The 19,353-nt window shown below is 35.6% G+C and overlaps 2 protein-coding genes across 2 annotated transcripts; both read right to left on the bottom strand.

The window, feature by feature from the left end:
* Positions 1 to 471: 471 nt before the first annotated feature.
* On the bottom strand, positions 472 to 3,290 carry LOC104426110 (ubiquitin-conjugating enzyme E2 27). Its single transcript, XM_010039058.3, is given in 7 exon segments — positions 472 to 973; positions 1,273 to 1,362; positions 1,458 to 1,617; positions 2,232 to 2,256; positions 2,259 to 2,279; positions 2,931 to 2,993; positions 2,996 to 3,290. Coding segments are annotated over 7 exon segments (636 nt in total). The 5' UTR covers positions 3,108 to 3,290; the 3' UTR covers positions 472 to 808.
* A 485-nt stretch (positions 3,291 to 3,775) lies between these two features.
* On the bottom strand, positions 3,776 to 8,148 carry LOC120289631 (probable protein S-acyltransferase 7). Its single transcript, XM_039304856.1, is given in 7 exon segments — positions 3,776 to 4,742; positions 4,745 to 4,781; positions 5,150 to 5,383; positions 6,203 to 6,359; positions 6,361 to 6,467; positions 6,702 to 6,884; positions 7,844 to 8,148. Coding segments are annotated over 7 exon segments (1,305 nt in total). The 5' UTR covers positions 7,949 to 8,148; the 3' UTR covers positions 3,776 to 4,260.
* Positions 8,149 to 19,353: the final 11,205 nt, after the last annotated feature.

The raw sequence follows: 19,353 nt of genomic DNA, 5'->3' as shown, positions 1-19,353 counted from the left end.
AATTCAACCTCGTCATGAGTGAGTTTCACTTGACTGCCAACATCATAAGCTGCTGATCAACCGAAACATTAAGAAAGGCGGCCAGTTAATTTGATCTCAATAACTCGATCAATCCATGTCAAAAGCAACCAAACTCAAATCTTTCACAATCTCTCATAGTATGAAAATGAGCTTAAAGAAAATTATCTGCCAACTGACAAACGAAAAATTACCATAAATTTCCACTGTGGTAGAGAAGGATCTATCTGTGTAACACGCCAAGGTATTGATTCCTATTTTACAGGAAAAAATAGAGGGCCCTATTTTACAGCTACAACATGTGACATTCACAGCACAGACTTTATTCTACAAAATACAGCGATCCAATTCCACCCCAGATATCCCATTCCCATGTAACCAATTAAGCACGATCAATACAAACCAAATCCAGAAGTCAACTGATGGAAAATCCTGCCGCAATACTCAATGCAATTGGTGCACAGAATTAGAAATTTATAATAACTAGTGAATAGCGAACCACCTCCATAACCACATTCTTTGCCAAAGCAAATCATACTAATTACTCACAGAAGTATCCACCATTTCAATAGAGACCCTTTTCTCATCAGCAGGAGTTCATGATCCCAACTCCTCATCAGAATTATCAACCGTATGCACTTCTATTGTAACAGGTTGTCAGCCAATTATGTCATAAAACTAATTGATCCAGCATTGATGTCTATAAGGAGGACCACAATATTCCCCAGCATCCAAACCATGCATTAACCGAGCAGGTTAACTATATGTAATTAAATCTTTGCAAGTTATACTATTGGGTCTCAATCATGGACACTGCAAGGAACTTTACAATCAGTAGTTGTCGAACACTAGGCAGAGCAAAGTTTTCAAGAGCCAAGTTCTCATCACCACCAACAGCGTCCAGTGTACTCCTCACAAGAGATTCAAGGAAGCCCATTTCCACCAGCCGTTGTACCTACATCAAAACTCACTTATTCCAGTTGCTATCATTTAAGCAATTTTCACTAAGAATGCTAAGGTGATAACTGATAAGTCATGCAAATCTGGAGTCACAAATAAATATTTCAGGCTGTAAAAAATTTTAGACTTCTGTTGGGAATAATCTTACAAAAATGCATTCTAATGTTTTCCCCCTGATAGTTATACACGTGAAAGCACTAAGAGATTACAGCATATACAATGCCCACACAAATACACACATTTACATCACCACACACACACACACGCACACACCCAAAAACAGAGCAGCATTACCTTTTCTTCAACCCCAAGGGCAGATGTCTTGGCAAAGGTTTCAGTCCAATATCGTGCTGTGCCAACGAATGTCTGGTAGTCTTTAAGATACTGTAATATCCTTATACAGACACTTTATTACATTACAACTAAATCCATCAACAAAAATATGTAAACAAAGAGGCAATGCCAGCAGTGAAGGGAACCTGTTGTGCTACCACCGCATCTTGAGGGTCATCAGGTTCAGGGGCAGACAACAATGCTTGTATAGAAAGAAGTGCAGTCTTCAAAGTGAGTGCTGGGCTCCATTGGTCCTTCAAGATGTCCAAACATATTGCCCCACTTTGGCTGCTGATATTAGGGTGCCTACACAATTTAAGTACGCACAAAATACTTATATCTATCAATCTGAATTTTGATTTAGCAACTTACTACAGCTAGAGTTCGCATTTTAGCTTCATATTCCTCACATAATGAGATATCGAGGAGACTGAAACCGGGTCCACAAAGTGTTCTTTGATTACTTAAATTTTCAAAGGCCTATGTGGGGAGAATTTAATGCCGACTGAGTACAAAGAGAAACTCAACTTAAGCTTGGAAGTCATTCCAACAGGATGCTGTTTCAATAGAGAATGTTAAAAGATGCACAAACAAGTTAGGCCTCCATCTAAGTAAAGTGCAGAAAAAATGATGAAAACAGATAAATTTATCAACAAGGTTACTTCAGAGAATTCGTATGGTTAAGGTTTGGTCTGGAATGTTTAGACTGGAGTTGCACAAAATATGAATAAGGAATGAGCCATAATTAAGGCATAGAAGTTTCCCTGATTCCTGGTTATCCAACATGAGTAGGGGTGACGGCATTAAGTGCCCATCACATGCTTGGGCTTCCATCTCATCTTTCAGTAACAAAAGATTAGCTACCGTATGCATTACCTAACAACGACAAGAAAAAAGCAGCAAACAACATTTCATCCTACCAAACTTTGGTCGCAAACTGCATTTTGGGGGCTGGAATGGATATGCATCTGCACCAAGAAAATGAAAAATAATGGATATCAATCATTACAATGCAAGATCAAAATGTCACTCTTTCTGCACTTTATAACAGCAAATAAACTTACACCACATAAATGAAAAAGAAAGGCACACGTAACAGCGCAGAACCGAGAAAAAACAAGCGGTGCAGACATTGTAGTCATTCTAAATCACTGTCTTGAGTTCAAATTTGCCATTTTTAAGGAGGATCCCTCCAACCCACCCACTCATCGGCACACACATACACACATACGGCAAGTACCGCTCAGTTTTCAGAGGGTGTCCAACATCCAAAATAGACAGATCAATGAAGCAAATGACTTAAAACACAACGGCACTCCAGGTGCCGATTCGGTCCATAATCGTGTCTTCTCAGAACCGAAAGTCGATGTCCCCAATTAAAATAACCGCCGGGAATTACACACGGACAGTGCTTAAACCATCTTCGAGAATCTAGCTATGAACATACACGCTCTCTCACTCCCACGCGATACCCAGCAGACAACGAAACCGGAGGAAAAGCTAAACGACACACGCGAGACGTGCTCGACCCACACTGAACTCCAGACGACGAGAAAGACGAGACAGGCCCCCGACGACGCAGGGACGAACTGCGAGGCAACAGAAGGGCGGGAAGGTACCGGGAAGAGTGATGTCGATTTGGAAAGTGCCGCCTTCGTAAGGGGTGCCGATCGGACCGGGATGGTGCCGACCAGGCGGGCGAGGTTGTCGGCTTTAGGGCTCACCTTGATGCCCGACGCTTGGGAATCCTTGCTGCATTCCTGGAGCTCCTTCTGCACTCTCCCGAAGTCTATCATCTTCGACCTCGAGACGGGACGACGGGGAAAAAACCCTAGCCGAGCTCCTCGCACTGGGAACGGAGAAGAAGGCAGGCGGATTTTGGAGAAGAATACTGGAAAGGTAAAGAGTGAACAAGAGATAGAGAAAGAGAGAGAGAGAGAGATTTGAATGCCCTTGGGGCTCTCGCTTTATTTTTGTAAAATGGTCCACGTTTGGTGGCGATGCGAAAAATATATATATAGAAATCACTACTCAATTTGCGGTCCCCAAATAGTATTACGTGTTACGTTCGTCCCGTTTCGATCCGATTCTTTACTTGATTCCCAAGACGAATTGGGTGTATCTTAAGCGTGAAGTATGCCCGACGATCTTTCGATAAAGACAATGGCACGTCTAGCAAATCGTTCGTTTGTCCATCTTTGGACATTCTTGCATGGAATTTTAACTCGCCATCATTAATCTGTGCCTTCATGGATCATTTTTTCGCCTTCTCTTTACAATACCCGGTAACCCTATCATCCTTCTGCATGTGCACTTTGAAGTTGCTTCCTAAAACTTCTTCACTCGGTCACTCCTTGCTTGTTTTTGATGAAATAGGATCAGACAACCGTAAGCCATTTCCCAATTCACACATGTTTTTTACCTTGTATGCTGCGAAAAGCAGACCAGACAGGAACAACTCAAATAACCTCTGAAACACAAATAAATAAAAAGAACAGGGCAATACATGAAATCCATGAATGAATAATGGAGGTTGACGCTTGACAAGAACGCAAACGCGGCGAAGGCTTGGTCTATGACTCAGAATCCTACTCAAGTGAGCTCCACACCCTCACAACCAGAGAGTGCTTCGAAGGAATACACAATCATGCAATGTCTCAAGAGATACTAGTCTTACAAAGAGGATTTTGTATCGGTATATTATATTATATACGATGGCTGCCTTACTGCAGCTCTTTGCTGACAGCCTATCCATATATACAGTAACATTTACAACAAGTATCCTCGTCATCTCCATCGTCTTCTTTTATCTTTGATATAAAGCAACAGATATTTCACCGATTCAGACAGTCTCGTGAATCTGCCTAAGGTACCCAAATCTCTGATGTACCATTTCATCATCTCCAGTCGGCAATGCAAAAACTTCACTAGACATATTCCAGCCTGCACTCACCCTTCAAAGTTCCGATGCAAAACAATCAATCCGCGATCATTTTCAAAACCACCATCAGTAATCCTTACATTTGTGCTATGTCCAGATGAATTAATACTATCTTCCTTTGCGCTATCTCCAGTTGGATTCATCTCCGTTTCTGTACTGGCAAGGGCCTCACTCGTCCTAGAAGTCATAATCCCATCCTCCATTAGGTGTGAAATTTGAGGCTCGTATGGTAAATTCACCTTACCGACTCTTTCTGATTCAGAAATTGATCCCCCACCATGTTCTGTTCGATAGTTAATGTAGATCTCTCTGTCAACATTTACAAACTCTTTCAAGGAGCCATTCTGGCCAGCAAAACCGCCATTCATTCTTCGAGAAGGAAACTGAGGCTCCTTTGGTATCTTGGCCCTGAAATTGTTCCTTGATGGAGGTATTGGAGAGAAGAATACCTCCTTGAAGTTCCCTAAGACCCCTTTATTAAAGGGATTATCTTGTCATCATAGCGATACCTGAAGTTCTCATAAGTAGTCTGCAAGAGCACATCAACATTGCAAAGCATCAAAGGACATGTCATATCGTATGAGAAATTGATGTCTTGGATTTTCATCATAACAGGGCAACTCCTGCTATGATATGTGAAACACAGGCAAAGAGAGGCATAATCCACTAGATAGTGAGTATGGAAAAAATTTGAAAAGCAGCATTCAACTCCAAAGACTATTATTTACAGGAAGTTTTTGTGCTTGCTTAATCTATTGTGAAACTCTTTGAACCCAAACTTGCCTTTGCCAAGCCCAAACTCCAAAGCAGCTCAAAGGCCTTTGGCTGTCCAAAGCTACTTTTCAAAATTTTCCCAGACTCACCATGTAGCTATATAACTTGAGGAAATTTGCTAACCTGGTTTGTGCTGATGAGATAAAGATGGAAGACGGTCAAGCCTCCAACAAACCAAACTGATAAGAAACAGTAAATTATCAGCACAATGGAGGCAGGACTTTTGATTAATGCTCTCCAGACTGAGACATGCTTGTCATCCATGATTCTAGCAATATAGACCCAGCAGAAGCTGAAGATATATAGGCAGAGAAGAGTTGCAGAGAAAACGAACATGAGGAAGAATCGGTAGTTCCGCTGACACAGAGAAAAAAGAGCCTTAGTCAGTAACATCACAGCCACTAGCTAATAAAGTAGAGCAGTAATGATAATTCTCAAAGCACACATGTGATAGAGCATAGCACTCATATTACTAGTTGGATCCAATCGGACAATCATCATCTGAGCAAGAGGGCATTAGATGCGATAGTGCATAGTACCCATATTACTAGTTGGATCAAATTAGACAATCATCATCTAAGCAAGAGTGCAATAGGTCAACACCCACGTATTTAAAATATCATCAGCGTACGCCCAACAAACACTTTAGATATATGGTCTAATCTAATGATGGGAAGTATAAAGATTGATATGGTAATCATTGGTAAATCCAACTCAGATATTACCTGCTGAGACACCAAAAGGTTTCCCACCTAATTACTATCTGATGCTTCTATTACATAATAAGGCTAAATAAACGCCAATCCAATTAATTATATAAAGGAAATTGGCTAAAGGATCACAGCTGCAGAATCTATTTTGGCTAATCTTCAAGAACGCATTTCTTCCCACTATGTTTCGAGGCAGAAAATTTACTGTGTCGATCAATTCACACTTTTACCATCCAAAATGATTTTCCCCAATGTGATGAAACTTCCTGTTTCCACAAGAAAAGAAGTTGACAAAATGCTGTGACATTTGATCATTGATGTGTTCTCTACAGCAAAGTGCATGGCACGGGTGGATCACTGCTTAAAATATAAACTTGATATTTTCTTTTAAATTTATCTTCTATTTAGGTTAGCTATCTGTCACAATCAGTGAACCAAAAAAAAACTGCTACAAAAATGAACTTACCAATCCTATGCATTGGCCAACCCAAGGGCAATGATGGTCAAATCTTTCAACACAGTTGTTGCATATTGAACAGTGAGAACATCGAGGAGGCCTGAATAGCATGCAAGTACCACAGTATTTGACCTTCACTGTTATTCCATTGATCATCACCTCTTTTTATTCGTGAGTCGTGTCCCTCGTTTTGAGAAATCTCATCTGGTGGGTGAGTACTACGAGGAACTATACCAGGATCTCTTGCTGATACCAACAGCAGGAAAATCAGAACCTGATAAAACAGATACCAAGAAATATCAGAGGAAAGCACATATGAACCAGAAGGATTAGCTGTTGTTTGTTCTTTCATCTATAAATCCTTAATTGTATAAAAATATCTCATACTAATTTGACCAGTTATTGCCATAAACCTAATAGAAAATTTACGAGGGTCGTGGAACTTTACTAAGTGAAACTTGAATTAACACAAAAAGGAAATTTTAAAGTAGATAGGGACCAGACTTACAGATAAGGTCAATACGAGAACAATGACCATTATCAAGATTCCCAAGTGATGCTGAAAATCATGAATCAATTTTCTGGCAACAAAGATACAGAAAACAGCAACAGGACCAATGATAAGCAGTAGGGTTAAGATAAGAGATCTCGCATCAGGTCCAAATATTAGCCTCCCTTGAAGAACAAAAACCTGCAAATTGGAACAACCAAACATAAATACGCCAAGTTAACGAAATATATACAAGTTAGTAGGGCAGCGAGCTGTGGGTCAAAGGACATAAAACCTTTGACGATGTTAGCACTTCCCAGTTATCCTGCCGTGACAGAATTAATCATGATTTGAATAAGAATTCTAGATGAATACAACCAGCACAGGACAAACTATATGATGACTTCCTTGCTATGAGGACAACGAGCACCCCTACATGAGTCCCAGTGGCAGCAACAGAACGACTGGTGTCTAGTTTAAGCCATATTAGCCGTCCACTGGACAGATTCTTCAAGTATTTCACATTTTCTAGAATCATATTTAATTGCGTTATCCGGGGAATCCTCCTTGCGTTCCCATCATGCCAGTGCAAATTGAAATCGATGTTATTATTCTACAAAGTAGAACCTTTTGAAATCATTGTGCTTGGTTGCGTACATGCTAGTATGCGACCTAGCCTTGAAGTGGAGCTCAACAAGCATCTAATAGAGAAAAGTTCGATCATTTCAGTACACGGACACATACTAGCATGCAAAACATCCTGCACAATCGCCAGAGAAACTATCAAGCGGCGAGAAGCCGCTTCACCGACAGGGCATAGCAACTTGCATCTCTAACCAACAGTGTTAACTGCAAAGAAGAAAGACAACATTGTATGTATGTCGTCGTTCAGATTAAAACGCCCAAAGTGATTGGTTGATCAGATTCAGCTGAGGACCAAAGCACCTCGGGTCAATCTGATGTTCTTGCTCAGCGACTACGGCTAAGACGGAAAAACACGCGCGATCAGAACCGACACTAGCTCGCACAATCCGCCGCGAAATCCCAATCCGCGCACGAGAGCGCGATTCGAAAAGTCAAAGAAACAATCGAATTTAGAACGAGCGGAGTTGACTCCCGGAGAAATCGGAGAGCGACGGAGAGCAGCGAGGGAAACTCACATTGTTGCCCTTCCAGGCCTCGTGTGCTCGGAGGAACCCCGCGCCGTCGGGGCCGTGGCCGGAGTCCGCCGCCGACGGAGGCGGATGAAATGCATCCGCCATCATCTCCCCCTGTCCTCCTCCTCCTCCTCCTCTCCCGGGCAACGCAATCTGCAAGAGTCAACGGACCGAAATGGCGATGCGAGAAGGGAATCAGGTGGAGGGAATTGAAGGAGGAGAAGGTCAAGAGAAGGCGGCTCCCCTTTTTTCTTAAAAATAAAAAAAATAATAATAAAGAATAATGACAACAAATGGGAGATGATTTTGTGTAGGAGGAATTTGACTATTCAAAATTCAAAGAAGTTGAGTTGGGACGTCCCATTCCGCCAACTACCGCCGCCGCCGCCGCTGCAAACGACGCCGACCTTCACGCGGCGAGCGACGCTCACTGTCATTCCAATTCCGACTATTAGAAAATGAAATCCAACCTGCCAGTTTTCTTTTTGGTCTGTCGTCCGTTTTTTGTTTGTTTTTGTTTTGTTTTTCGCAGGAGAATTTCGAGTTGGGCGGAGTCCACGCCACGGCCCGGTCCGATTCCGACCCGTCCGCGCACTCAACCTCGCTGCTGTCGCGCCGAATATTCAACTCCTCGCGGATGAATTCACCACCAGAAGAAGCCCCCACCGACGTGCTTGCCAATGCGATGAAGAATTCCTTCCTTTCTTCCTTTTTAGTTTCCCTAGATTCTCCGTTTTTCGTTTTTCCCTATCTTTGAAATTAACATACAGGACTCGCGACATGTGTCCATAAGCTATGTATTTTGTTGTGCGGGGACCGGAAATAATTAGACACCATTATTTGTTAGTTATCTGTCTTTTACTTGTAAGTCCGTCTATACATTTGGAGGTGATAAAAGATGTTAGCTTTAAATTTTGGTGTTGGAAGGTCATGAGTTAAACGGCTTTGGAATGATTGTACACCATCGAATCTCAATTTGACTTGTCTTCCGTATAGGAAAGGATTAAATAGGGTTATCTTTTGTTGTTTAGTTAGATAGATAGTTTGACAACACATATATAAGTTTGATCAAAGAATTTTCTATACTTAAATATGGTACTATCTAAGACCATATGCATCCATGTTCATCATCTCATGACGTGTGGCATGTCTTATATACATAGAATTAGTAGTACCCATTATTTCCCAACATGGTATTATATATAGAGAGTTAGCTACAAGCGGTCTACGCTACATGTGAAGAATTATTAGGTGTGCAAGTATTATCTATTAAAATCAATGTGCGCTATCTTATCTGGTGAAATTTATATGGTCATAGGGAACCAACTTTTGAAAAGTCCTAAATCCTTCTAGTATATATAGAGCGTTCACCTAATAATTTCTACTATGTGAAGATTCACATGTTACCATTTCAGAAATCAAGTATCTTGATAAGAGAATTGTTGGAAAGTTTTGTTGGCATGTATATATATTGGAGAAGAAATTAACGATTTTAACTGAGATTTGCAAAGAATGCTCTAGATGATTGATAGTTCAAAGATGATCACAAGATGGGCAACCTCATTTTCAAATTCATAAACTCGTAATGTGAAGAAAAAAAACCGGCATGTGCGAAAATTGTTAGAATAAGCATGATAATTAAGATAGGGAAAAATCTCACTTAAGAACGAGGAAAAATTTACAATAACCTAGTCCAGGAGAGGTGAGATATAAATGTTTTGTTGGATATATCATAAACATTGAAATAATATGTACTAATGAACACATATCGTAAGGTCAATTAGTGCATCGAAAATTACAATAATTCCATATTTGATGATTTAACAAATGTCCCAAGAGCACATTTCAACAAAATATAAATGAATAATGCTTAACTGACTGTCCTCCATAAAATAATGGAGTAACAGTCAAACATGGGCCACAAGAAATTTTTGTGGAAATCGTTGACTTCCTCAATCGGTTTCATTTTTACTCTATTTTTTTTTCTGACCTGTATAATTCTTTATCACAAGCTCAAATTGAGAAACAAATCAAAATAATAATATCCATACAATAAGAAACAAATCCTGCAATACTAATCAAATGATAAGAAATATATGAAGAACTCAATTGCAACTTTTAAATGAATGGATACTATTCTTTGGCCAAAGAAAAAGATTATGTGAATATTGTTCTCAAATTTTGAAAAAAAAAAAAAACTTAATAACTCAAAAATAGGAATGTAATTATCTTTTGTGTGTGTGTGTGTAGAATGTGTAATTATCTCATATGCTTTGAACTTCCAATTATTGTATGATTGTGTAATTGAAAAAGTCATAATTGTGGAGAAAGGTTCATTAATCTCTACTTTTCCCATTGCAAGAAAGTAAGAGGTATTCATTGTTGTCAAATTTTAGTTTGTATCTATTTATTTTAGACATATAATTCTTAATTTTCCTCTAATCTCATTCAAATGGATAGAGTTCGTATTGAAAGTAACTTTGCTATTGAAAATAATGGTAGTAATGAAGAAGAGATAAGAAAAAAAAAATCATTTTTTGGCTTATTTTTGATTGATGTGATCCTAAGATTGGTCTTGTCATGTTTTAGGTCCCGACACGTCTTCATGTATGAGATTTGGATCAATGGGTATTTTTTTCTCTACTAATTCAATTTTCTTATTATGATCTATTTTTAACTTCATTTGTTTGATACGTAATAGATATTTTTTGTCTTAGTTTTAAGTTACTAGAGAATCCTTCTAGAGTAATTTGATTTCGGCGAAAGGACCGAGAAACTAATTCATTACAATGATTTTGTCATTAGTTGCAAAGTCAATGTTTCAAGTATTTTTTTTCATTTTTTAAATTTAATAGATCTATATAATGACATTGACGATATTTTTAGTAGGTGATAAATTTTTTTACTTGCAATTATTTTTCTTTCATCATATTCAAGAAAATTGATTTTGTAGGCCCTCTTATGATAATCTCCCTCGATTTGAGCTTGCAATAAGAAAACATTAAAAAAAAAAAAAAAAATAGAGTAAAAAAAATTGAAACCAGTTTTCCCAAAAATTGTTTGTGATCTATGTTTGACCGTCACTTTGTCATTTTACGGAGGGCGGTCATTGAAGCAGGACCCAATACAAATTATCGCATTCCAAGTAGCAGAACAACAATTCACATATTTGATAATTTACCAAATTTGAGAGACATTTACCCCCACGCTTTATAGGCAAACAGCATATTTACCACTAGGAAAAGAAATCTTATGTACTGGAAAAACTAAGCTCAAGTAGCACGAAAATTATTAATGCATTAATGCATTTGGCAATTTATCAAATCGATTGGCATTTGCCAACCTTAACTTTAAAAAAAAGCGAGTACCATATTTACTAGAGATAAGTGAAAATTACCAATCTATGGAAAATTACCAAGATTGAGTACTGCATTTATTGCAAATATATTTGTTTACTAAATGTACCACATAATTATATTGACCTCAGATGTAAAGACCTTATCGTATCACTACATGAATATATGAAATTAACCATCTATCAAAAAGGTTACTAGCTTAAAGTAGCATGATGTAGGAAGAGAGAGTGGCACACATCAAACAGTCCAATACGCAGATTTACAGGAAATGTGTACGGCACATGGTAACTAAAAGTATTTTTCCAGCTTAAGGTAAACAAAACAACATTTTTGTGCTAAATCTATTACACCATGACAACTACGACACATTTTTTTCCTTGTTGGGTTAAAGGCTTGTTTGTTTTTCAACTTTATGTAAGTGTTATCTAACAAATGTATAAATCATATACATGTTAAACAATTAAGACGTGGTTTGACGCAACTTTCACATGGTGGTTTTATTAGTTGTGAAAACGCAATATCATGATCTCCATAACTAAAACAAAAATACATATAATCAAGTAGAAATATTAATGTACCTATTTTGGAATCAATCATTTTGATGCAGAAAAGTGACTATCTAGCGAAAATGCTTCTCACCCATTGCCTTCTATATTACTAGCTCAATGAGACGATCTCATCTTTAGCGCTTAGCAAATGCTCATTTGTGAGGATAATTGTGTATTAGGTTTAGAGGAGAGACTTGACAACTATTTATAAAGTTTTCACTTAGGCCCTCTCATTATGGGCTAGGCTCAACTCGGCTCACACTAATCAACCCCATATTATACTAATTAAGAAACCTTCCATCTCACCTTATTTGACTAATCCCATAGATTGGAAATTACAATATCAATTAATGTAGCCTACATTAAAAACTCTCATATTTTTGCACTTGGACTATATTAATTGAATTGTACCATATATGCACCATTAGTCTAGAGATAATTCTTAATAGTCAATACCATCTATAAAATCTCAAATATCGAATCATGAAGGTAACTGCACGTACACATAGAGAGCCTTTTATTTTTATGGTTATTAGTGCCTTCAACTTTGTTGATATAGATTCAATATAATAGTGTGACAAATGGATAGCACCTCTCATAGAGAGTAATACCTTATGTGTCCATCCCCTTTGTACCTTAAGTGTCACAAATACCTATGTCTCTAGAGAATATCTTTATGGTTCGATGAACTTGCATATGTCTTATCCTTATGATTAACCTTTCTTTACGTGTAACAAAACATGTGCTCAAGACTAATAACTGGATGCTCTTAGTTTCACCCAAGATTTATACAATACATTGAGGTTTTTATCAATATGTATTCAACATGATAATAATACATTCATAAATACTTTATTGAATGCAAAAGTTGATACATATGAAAACGTTACTAAATGCAACTCCCACTAAATAACATCATCTCATGATGCTCCTAAGCCCATGCTAATGACATGCCATTTAAACACACAAGAGCGTAGGCATTTAGTTAGTAGATTTGCCACCATATCATTTGTAGAAATATGCTATGCTATAATGTAATCGTTATGTACTGTCTCTTTTATGGTTATAAACTTGACCGCCATGTGTTTAGACCCCTTAAGACCTTTATTGTTGTTAATAAACAACACTGCAGAGTTATTATCTTAGTACAACTATATGGACGTATTCACAAAATAAAATACGGTTAATAGTGCGTTTGTTTGTGTTTCGTTCAAAAATTGTTCTAAGGAATAGAAATAGAAAAAACTATTTCTATTCTAGGGAATAATTTTTTACCAAAAAAATGCATTTGGTAAACTTGTTCTAAAAAAAAAAAGAATCGAAACACGTTTGATAAATTTGTGTTCTTTTTTTGTTTATTTTAATTTTTAATATTTTTATTTTGTTTTTCCTTTTGTTTTTCTTTCTTTTTTTCTTTTTTCTTCTTTTGGCCGGTTGCCGGCCCCTCGGCCATGGCCGCCGGTCGGCGACGAGCTGGCGGCCTGCCTTGGCCGGGTGAGCTCGGCCTCACCGGGATTTGGGCTCGCTCGAGCTTGCCCGGCCAAGGCGAGGCCGAGCCTCGCTAGGGGCCGCGACGGCGAGGTCGCCGGCCTTCGACGGCCGATCCACGCCATGGGCCGAGGCCGGGCGACCGGCCAAAGAAAAAAAGAAGAAAAGAAGAAGAAAAAATAGAAGAAAGAAAGGAGAGAGAAAATTTGTCCTTAAAAATTGTTCAGAAACAAGAAACAAGTTTTTTTTTTTTTTTTTGTTTCATGTTTCTACTCAAATTTGTTCTTGGGAACAAAAAAATAAATTTGGAACAAAAACGCAAATAAATGCGTTTGTTCTTTTTATTTATTCCCAGAACAAAAAAAAAACAGAATTTTTGCTCATAAACAAAAAAAAAAGAATACAAACATGCAGGCCCCTAACTCTCTAATGAAGTTTAGGATCAAAATAGCCTAAGCAAGATATGAAAATCAGGCTATAAACTCTGCCGTATAGTAGAAGATGATATAGATTTCTATTTCCTATACTTCCATGATATTGCATCTCCTGCTAACATAAAAATGTATCATATTTTCAACTTCGTATTATCATAGAAGCCATTAAAGTTTGCATCCAAATACCCTACTAACTGCAGGTTCAAAATATAACTATAAATCAACATATAATCTCTTGTCCTATTTAAGTGCCTTAAAATCTTTAAACAACAACCTGGTGATTGTGTCTTAGATTTGATTGATATTTTCCCAAAAGTCCCGTCGCAAAACGATGTCTAGTCTAGTGCAAACTTGGGCATACATGATACTTCCAATTACATTAGCATAAAGTGCATCATTCATTTGGGTTTCTCAAAATTTGAATTAGGGCATTGTGAGAGATTCAATTTATCACCCTTAATAACAGAAGCAATTCCTAAGTTGTAGTGCGGTATATTGAATCTCTCTAAAATACGATTAACATATGCCCTCTGAGACAAATCCAATATATGGTGAGAATGATCCCTATGGATCTTAATGCTAAGAACAAAAGATGCCTCACCAAGGTTTTTCATCTATATAAAGTATGAAAAAAAGTATATTTCCTCATACTAACCTTGTAGTATATTTACTCGATCTATTTTGTTCTCAACAAATCCGAATGAAGTGACAACATTATGAAACTTTAAGTACTATTGTCTAGAAGCTTACTTGAGGCTTTCAATTTACATACAAGTTTACTCGAATCATTTGTTGCAAAACCTTAGGGCTGGACCATATAAACCTCCTCATTAAGGTCTCTATTTAGAAAAGCAATTTTAACATCCATCATGTGTAACCTTATATCAAAATGCACCACTAATTCCATAATTACTCCAAAAGAATCTTTAGAAGAGACTGAATAATCTATTCAGTCTTTTTGAGCGAAACCTTTAACCTTTAAACTTTTCAATTTTCCTTTAGAATCCTTTTTAGTCTTATACACCCATTTGCACTCAACTCCTCGCAGATGAATTCGCCACCAGAAGAAGCCCCCACTAACGTGCTTGCTAATGCGATGAAGAATTCCTTCATTTTCTTCCTTCCTTTCTCCCTCATTTTCCTTCTTATTTTATTTTTATTTTTTTTGTTTTTCCTTATCTTTGAAATTAACATATAGGACTTGTGATAGTTGATGCGATATTTATATGTCCATAAACTATGTATTTTGTGGTGCAGCGACCAAAAATTCGATGCTTATGACTTGTTAGTATTGAAATTTTACTTTAATTTCAGTGACCGAAATAATTAGAGATTATTGTTAGTTATCTATCTTTCACTTGTGAGTCCATCAATACATCTAGAGGTGATAAAAGATATTATCTTTTAAAATCTGGTGTTGAAAGGTCATGAGTTAAATGGTTCCGAAACTATCGTACGCCTTTGAATCTCAATTTGACATGTTTTCCTTATAGGAAAGGACTTAATAGTGTTTTCTTTGAGAAATTTTCTCTACTTAAAAATGGTCCTATCTAAGACCATATGCATCCATGCTCATCATGTCATGACATGTGGTAGGTCTAATAAACATAGAATTAGCAATACCCATTATTTCCTAACATGGTATTATATATGGAGAGAGTTAGCTATAACTAGCCTACACTATATGTGAAGAATTATTAGGTATGAATGTATTATCGATCAAAATCAATGTGAACTGTCGCATCTGGTGAAATTCATATGGTCATAGGGAACCAACTTTTTGAAAAAGTCCTAAATCCTTCTAGTATATATAGAGCATTCACCTAATAATTTCTACTATGTGAAGATTCGCATGTTACTATTTCAAAATTCAAGTATCTTAACAAGAGAGTCCTTAGAAAGTTTTCTTGGCATGTATATATGTTGGAGAAGAAACTAACGATTTTAACTGAGATTTGCAAAGAATGCTCTAGATGATTGAAAATTCAAAGACAATCACATGATGGGCAACATCATTTTCAAATTCATAAACTTATAATGTGAAAAAAGAAGAAGAAAAAACATGGCATGTGTCAGAAATTGTTAGAATAAGAATGATGATTAAGATAGGGAATAAATCTAACTTAGGAACGAGCCAAAATTTGCAATAACCTAGTCCAGGAGAGGGAGATATAAATGTTTTATTGGATATATCATAAACATTGAAGTAATATGTACTAATGAACACATGTTGTAAGGTTAACTAGTGCATCAAAAATTACAATATTTCCTTATTCGATGACTTAACAAATGTCCCAAGAGCACTTTTCAACAAAACACAAATGATAATGCTTAGTTGAACATCCTCCGTAAAATAACGGAGTGATAGTCAAACATGGGCCACAAGAAATTTTTGTGGAAATCGTTGACTTCCTCAACCGGTTTCATTTTTACTAAAATTTTCTTTTTTTTTTTTTTTTAGATCTATATAATTTTTATCGCAAGCTCAAATTGAAAAAAAAAATCAAAGTAATAATATCCACACAATAAGAAACAAATCTTGCAATACTATTCAATTGATAAGAAATATATGAAGAACTTAGTTGCAATTTTTAAGATAATGGATATCATTATCGGCCCAAGAAAAAAGATTACATGGATATTGTTCCCAAATTAAAAAATAAACTTAATAACTCAAAAAATAGGAATGCAATTATCTTTTGTTGTTGTTGTTGTTGTTGTTGTTGTTGTTGTTGTTGCAGAATGTGTAATTATCTTATATGCTTTGAACTTCCAATTATTATATGATTTTGCAATTAAATAAACCATAATTGTGGAGGTTCATTGATCTCTACTTTTCTTATTGCAAGAAAATAAGAGGTATTCATTGTTGTCAAATTTTAGTTTGTATCTATGTTTTAGACGTATAATTCTTAATTTTCTTTTAATCTTGTTCAAATGGATGAAGATCAAGATTGAAAGTAACTTTGCTATTGAAAATAATGGTAGTGATGAAGACGAGTTGAACAAAAATTATTTTTTGGCTTAGTTTTTGACTCATGTGACCCTAACATTGATTTTGTAATGTTTTAGGTTCCAACACATCTTCATCTATGAGATTTGGATCAATGGGGTAAGTTTTTTACTCTAAAAATTCATTATTCTTATTTTGATCTTTTTTTCTTCTACTTCATTTGTTTTGTATGTAATTGATATTTTTTGGTCTTAATTTTAGGTTATTGGAGAATCCTTCTAGAGTAGTTTGATTTTGGTAAAAGGATTGAGAAGCTAATTCATTACACAATGATTTTGTCATTAGTTGCAAAGTCAACATTTCAAGTGTTTCTTCATCTTTTAAATTTAATAGATTTATATATAACATTAATGATTTATTTTCAGTAGGTGATACAATTTTTTACTAGTAATTATTTTTTCTATCATCATATTCAAGAAAATTGATTTTGTAGGCTCTCTTATGATTTTGTCTCTCAATTTGAGCTTGAAATAAGGGAGCATAAAAAAAATAGAGCAAAAAAAAAAAAAAAAAAAAAAAAAAGAAACCAGTTTCCTCAAAAACTATTTATGATCTACGTTCGACCGTCATTTTGTTATTTTATGGAAAATGGTCATTTAAGCAGGACCCAATACAAATTACTGCACTCAAAGTAGCATTACAGCAATTCACATATGTGATAATTTACCAAATTTGAGAGACATTTACCCCCACGATTTATAGGCCAACAACATATTCACCACTAAGAAAAGAAATCTTATGCATTGGAAAAACTAAGCTCAAGTAGCACATAAATTATTAATACATTAATACATGTGACAATTTATCAAATTGACTAGCATTTGCCAACCTTAACTTTCAAAAGCGAGTAGTAGAGAAAAGTGAAAATTACCAATCCATTGAAAAATTACTCAGATTGAGTACTGCGTTAATTGCAAATATGTTTGTTTACTAAATATATCGACATTTATATCGACCTCATATGCGAAGATCTAATTGTATTACTACATGAATATACAAAATTAACCATCTATCAAAAATATTACTAGCTTAAAGTAGTATGATGTAGGAAGAGAGAGTGGCACACATCAAATAGTTCGATATATGGATTTAATGTGTACAGGACATGTTAATGAAAATACTTTTCTTGCTTAAAGGTGAACAAAATAACATTTGGTGCTGTTTTGTCAATTTTAGATCCAGTTACAAAATATCTTTCACCAAGTGTTATATTTTGGTTTTTATTAAAGGAGACTCAAGTTCTATATTAGCTTTGGACAAAGAGGATCAAATGCGAATGGGACTAGGCCCTGTTTGGTTCAGCATTTGGAATGCTCATTTGGGCTCTAAAGTCCCTTGGCCAAATGCAAATGTGTTTGATTCATTTTTTTGCGCGACTTTGGTGAGATGCAATTGCATCTCCAAGTGGCTCTAAGGGCTTTTAGCCCAACGATGCTCTTGAGGTCCTTTGGAAAGTTGCATTTCGAATGCAACTTCCGGATTGTTCATCTCTTCGATCGAGAGTTCGATCGACCGCCCGAATAAAAATAAAAATAAAAATAAAAATAAATATGTTTATATTTTTATATAAAAATATATATTTTATTTTTTATATAAAAAATATAAACATATCTATTTTTTATATTTTATGTTTAATAAATATATATTTATAAAAATATATATAATATATATTTGTATAAAATATATATTTATATATATTTTATATAGATATAAACATATCTATTTTTTTATCTCCGATTGTTTTTATATAAATATATATTATCTATTTTTTTATATATATTTTATGTTTAATAAATATATTTTATGTTTATACTTTTATATTTTTTATATAAAAATATGTTTATATAAAAATATAAACATATTTTTTATTCAAGCGGTTCGGCCGCCGGATTCGGTGGTCCGGTGGCGGACTTCAAAAAAAAATATAAACATATTTTTGCTTTTTAATTTAATAAAAGTTAATTATAAATGCAAATTTTACTAAACGGTATTTTGGCCAAAGTTGTTTCTCAATGCAAATTTTACCAAATGACATTTGCATTTCAGAAAACCCCCTTCACCCAAAGATATTTGCATTTCTGTAAATGCATTCCCTAAAAGCCGAACCAAACGGGCCCTATATCTATTATATAACCTCGAATCTAAAGAAGTCGCTTAATGTGCTTAACATGAGCTTAATACCAATGATAATGAGTGCGGGACACCTGGAGTGCCATAACTTGGCACGCCACACTTAAGCCATAACTTTAAAATGGTACACTTAAGTGCCATCATCGAGTAAAATGGGACACTTAAGTGCTACTCCGGCGAAAATCCGGCCAAATAGCTGACGTGGCGACTTTTCCGGCGAGCTCGGTCCCAAACGGCGTCGTTTTGCACGCTGACGTGGCGGAGAAAATGCAAAAACGACGCCGTTCACGTCTACGTGTAAATAATAGTATATAAATTAATTAAATTAGATTTAAAATATTCAAAAATTTAAAAAAAATAAGAAAAATTTAAAATTTTTTAAAAATTAAGAAAAATTTTAAAAATTAAGAAAAATTTTAAAAATTTTAAAAAAATAAGAAAAATTAAAAATTTTAAAAATTAAGAAAATTTTAAAAATTTTAAAAAATTTTAAAAAATTAAGAAAATTTTAAGAAAATTTTAAAAAATTAAGAAATTTTTTTTT

This window comes from Eucalyptus grandis, chromosome 11 (assembly GCF_016545825.1).
Source record: "Eucalyptus grandis isolate ANBG69807.140 chromosome 11, ASM1654582v1, whole genome shotgun sequence".
Lineage (NCBI taxonomy): Eukaryota > Viridiplantae > Streptophyta > Magnoliopsida > Myrtales > Myrtaceae > Eucalyptus > Eucalyptus grandis.
This window is presented reverse-complemented; position numbering and strand designations above follow the sequence as displayed.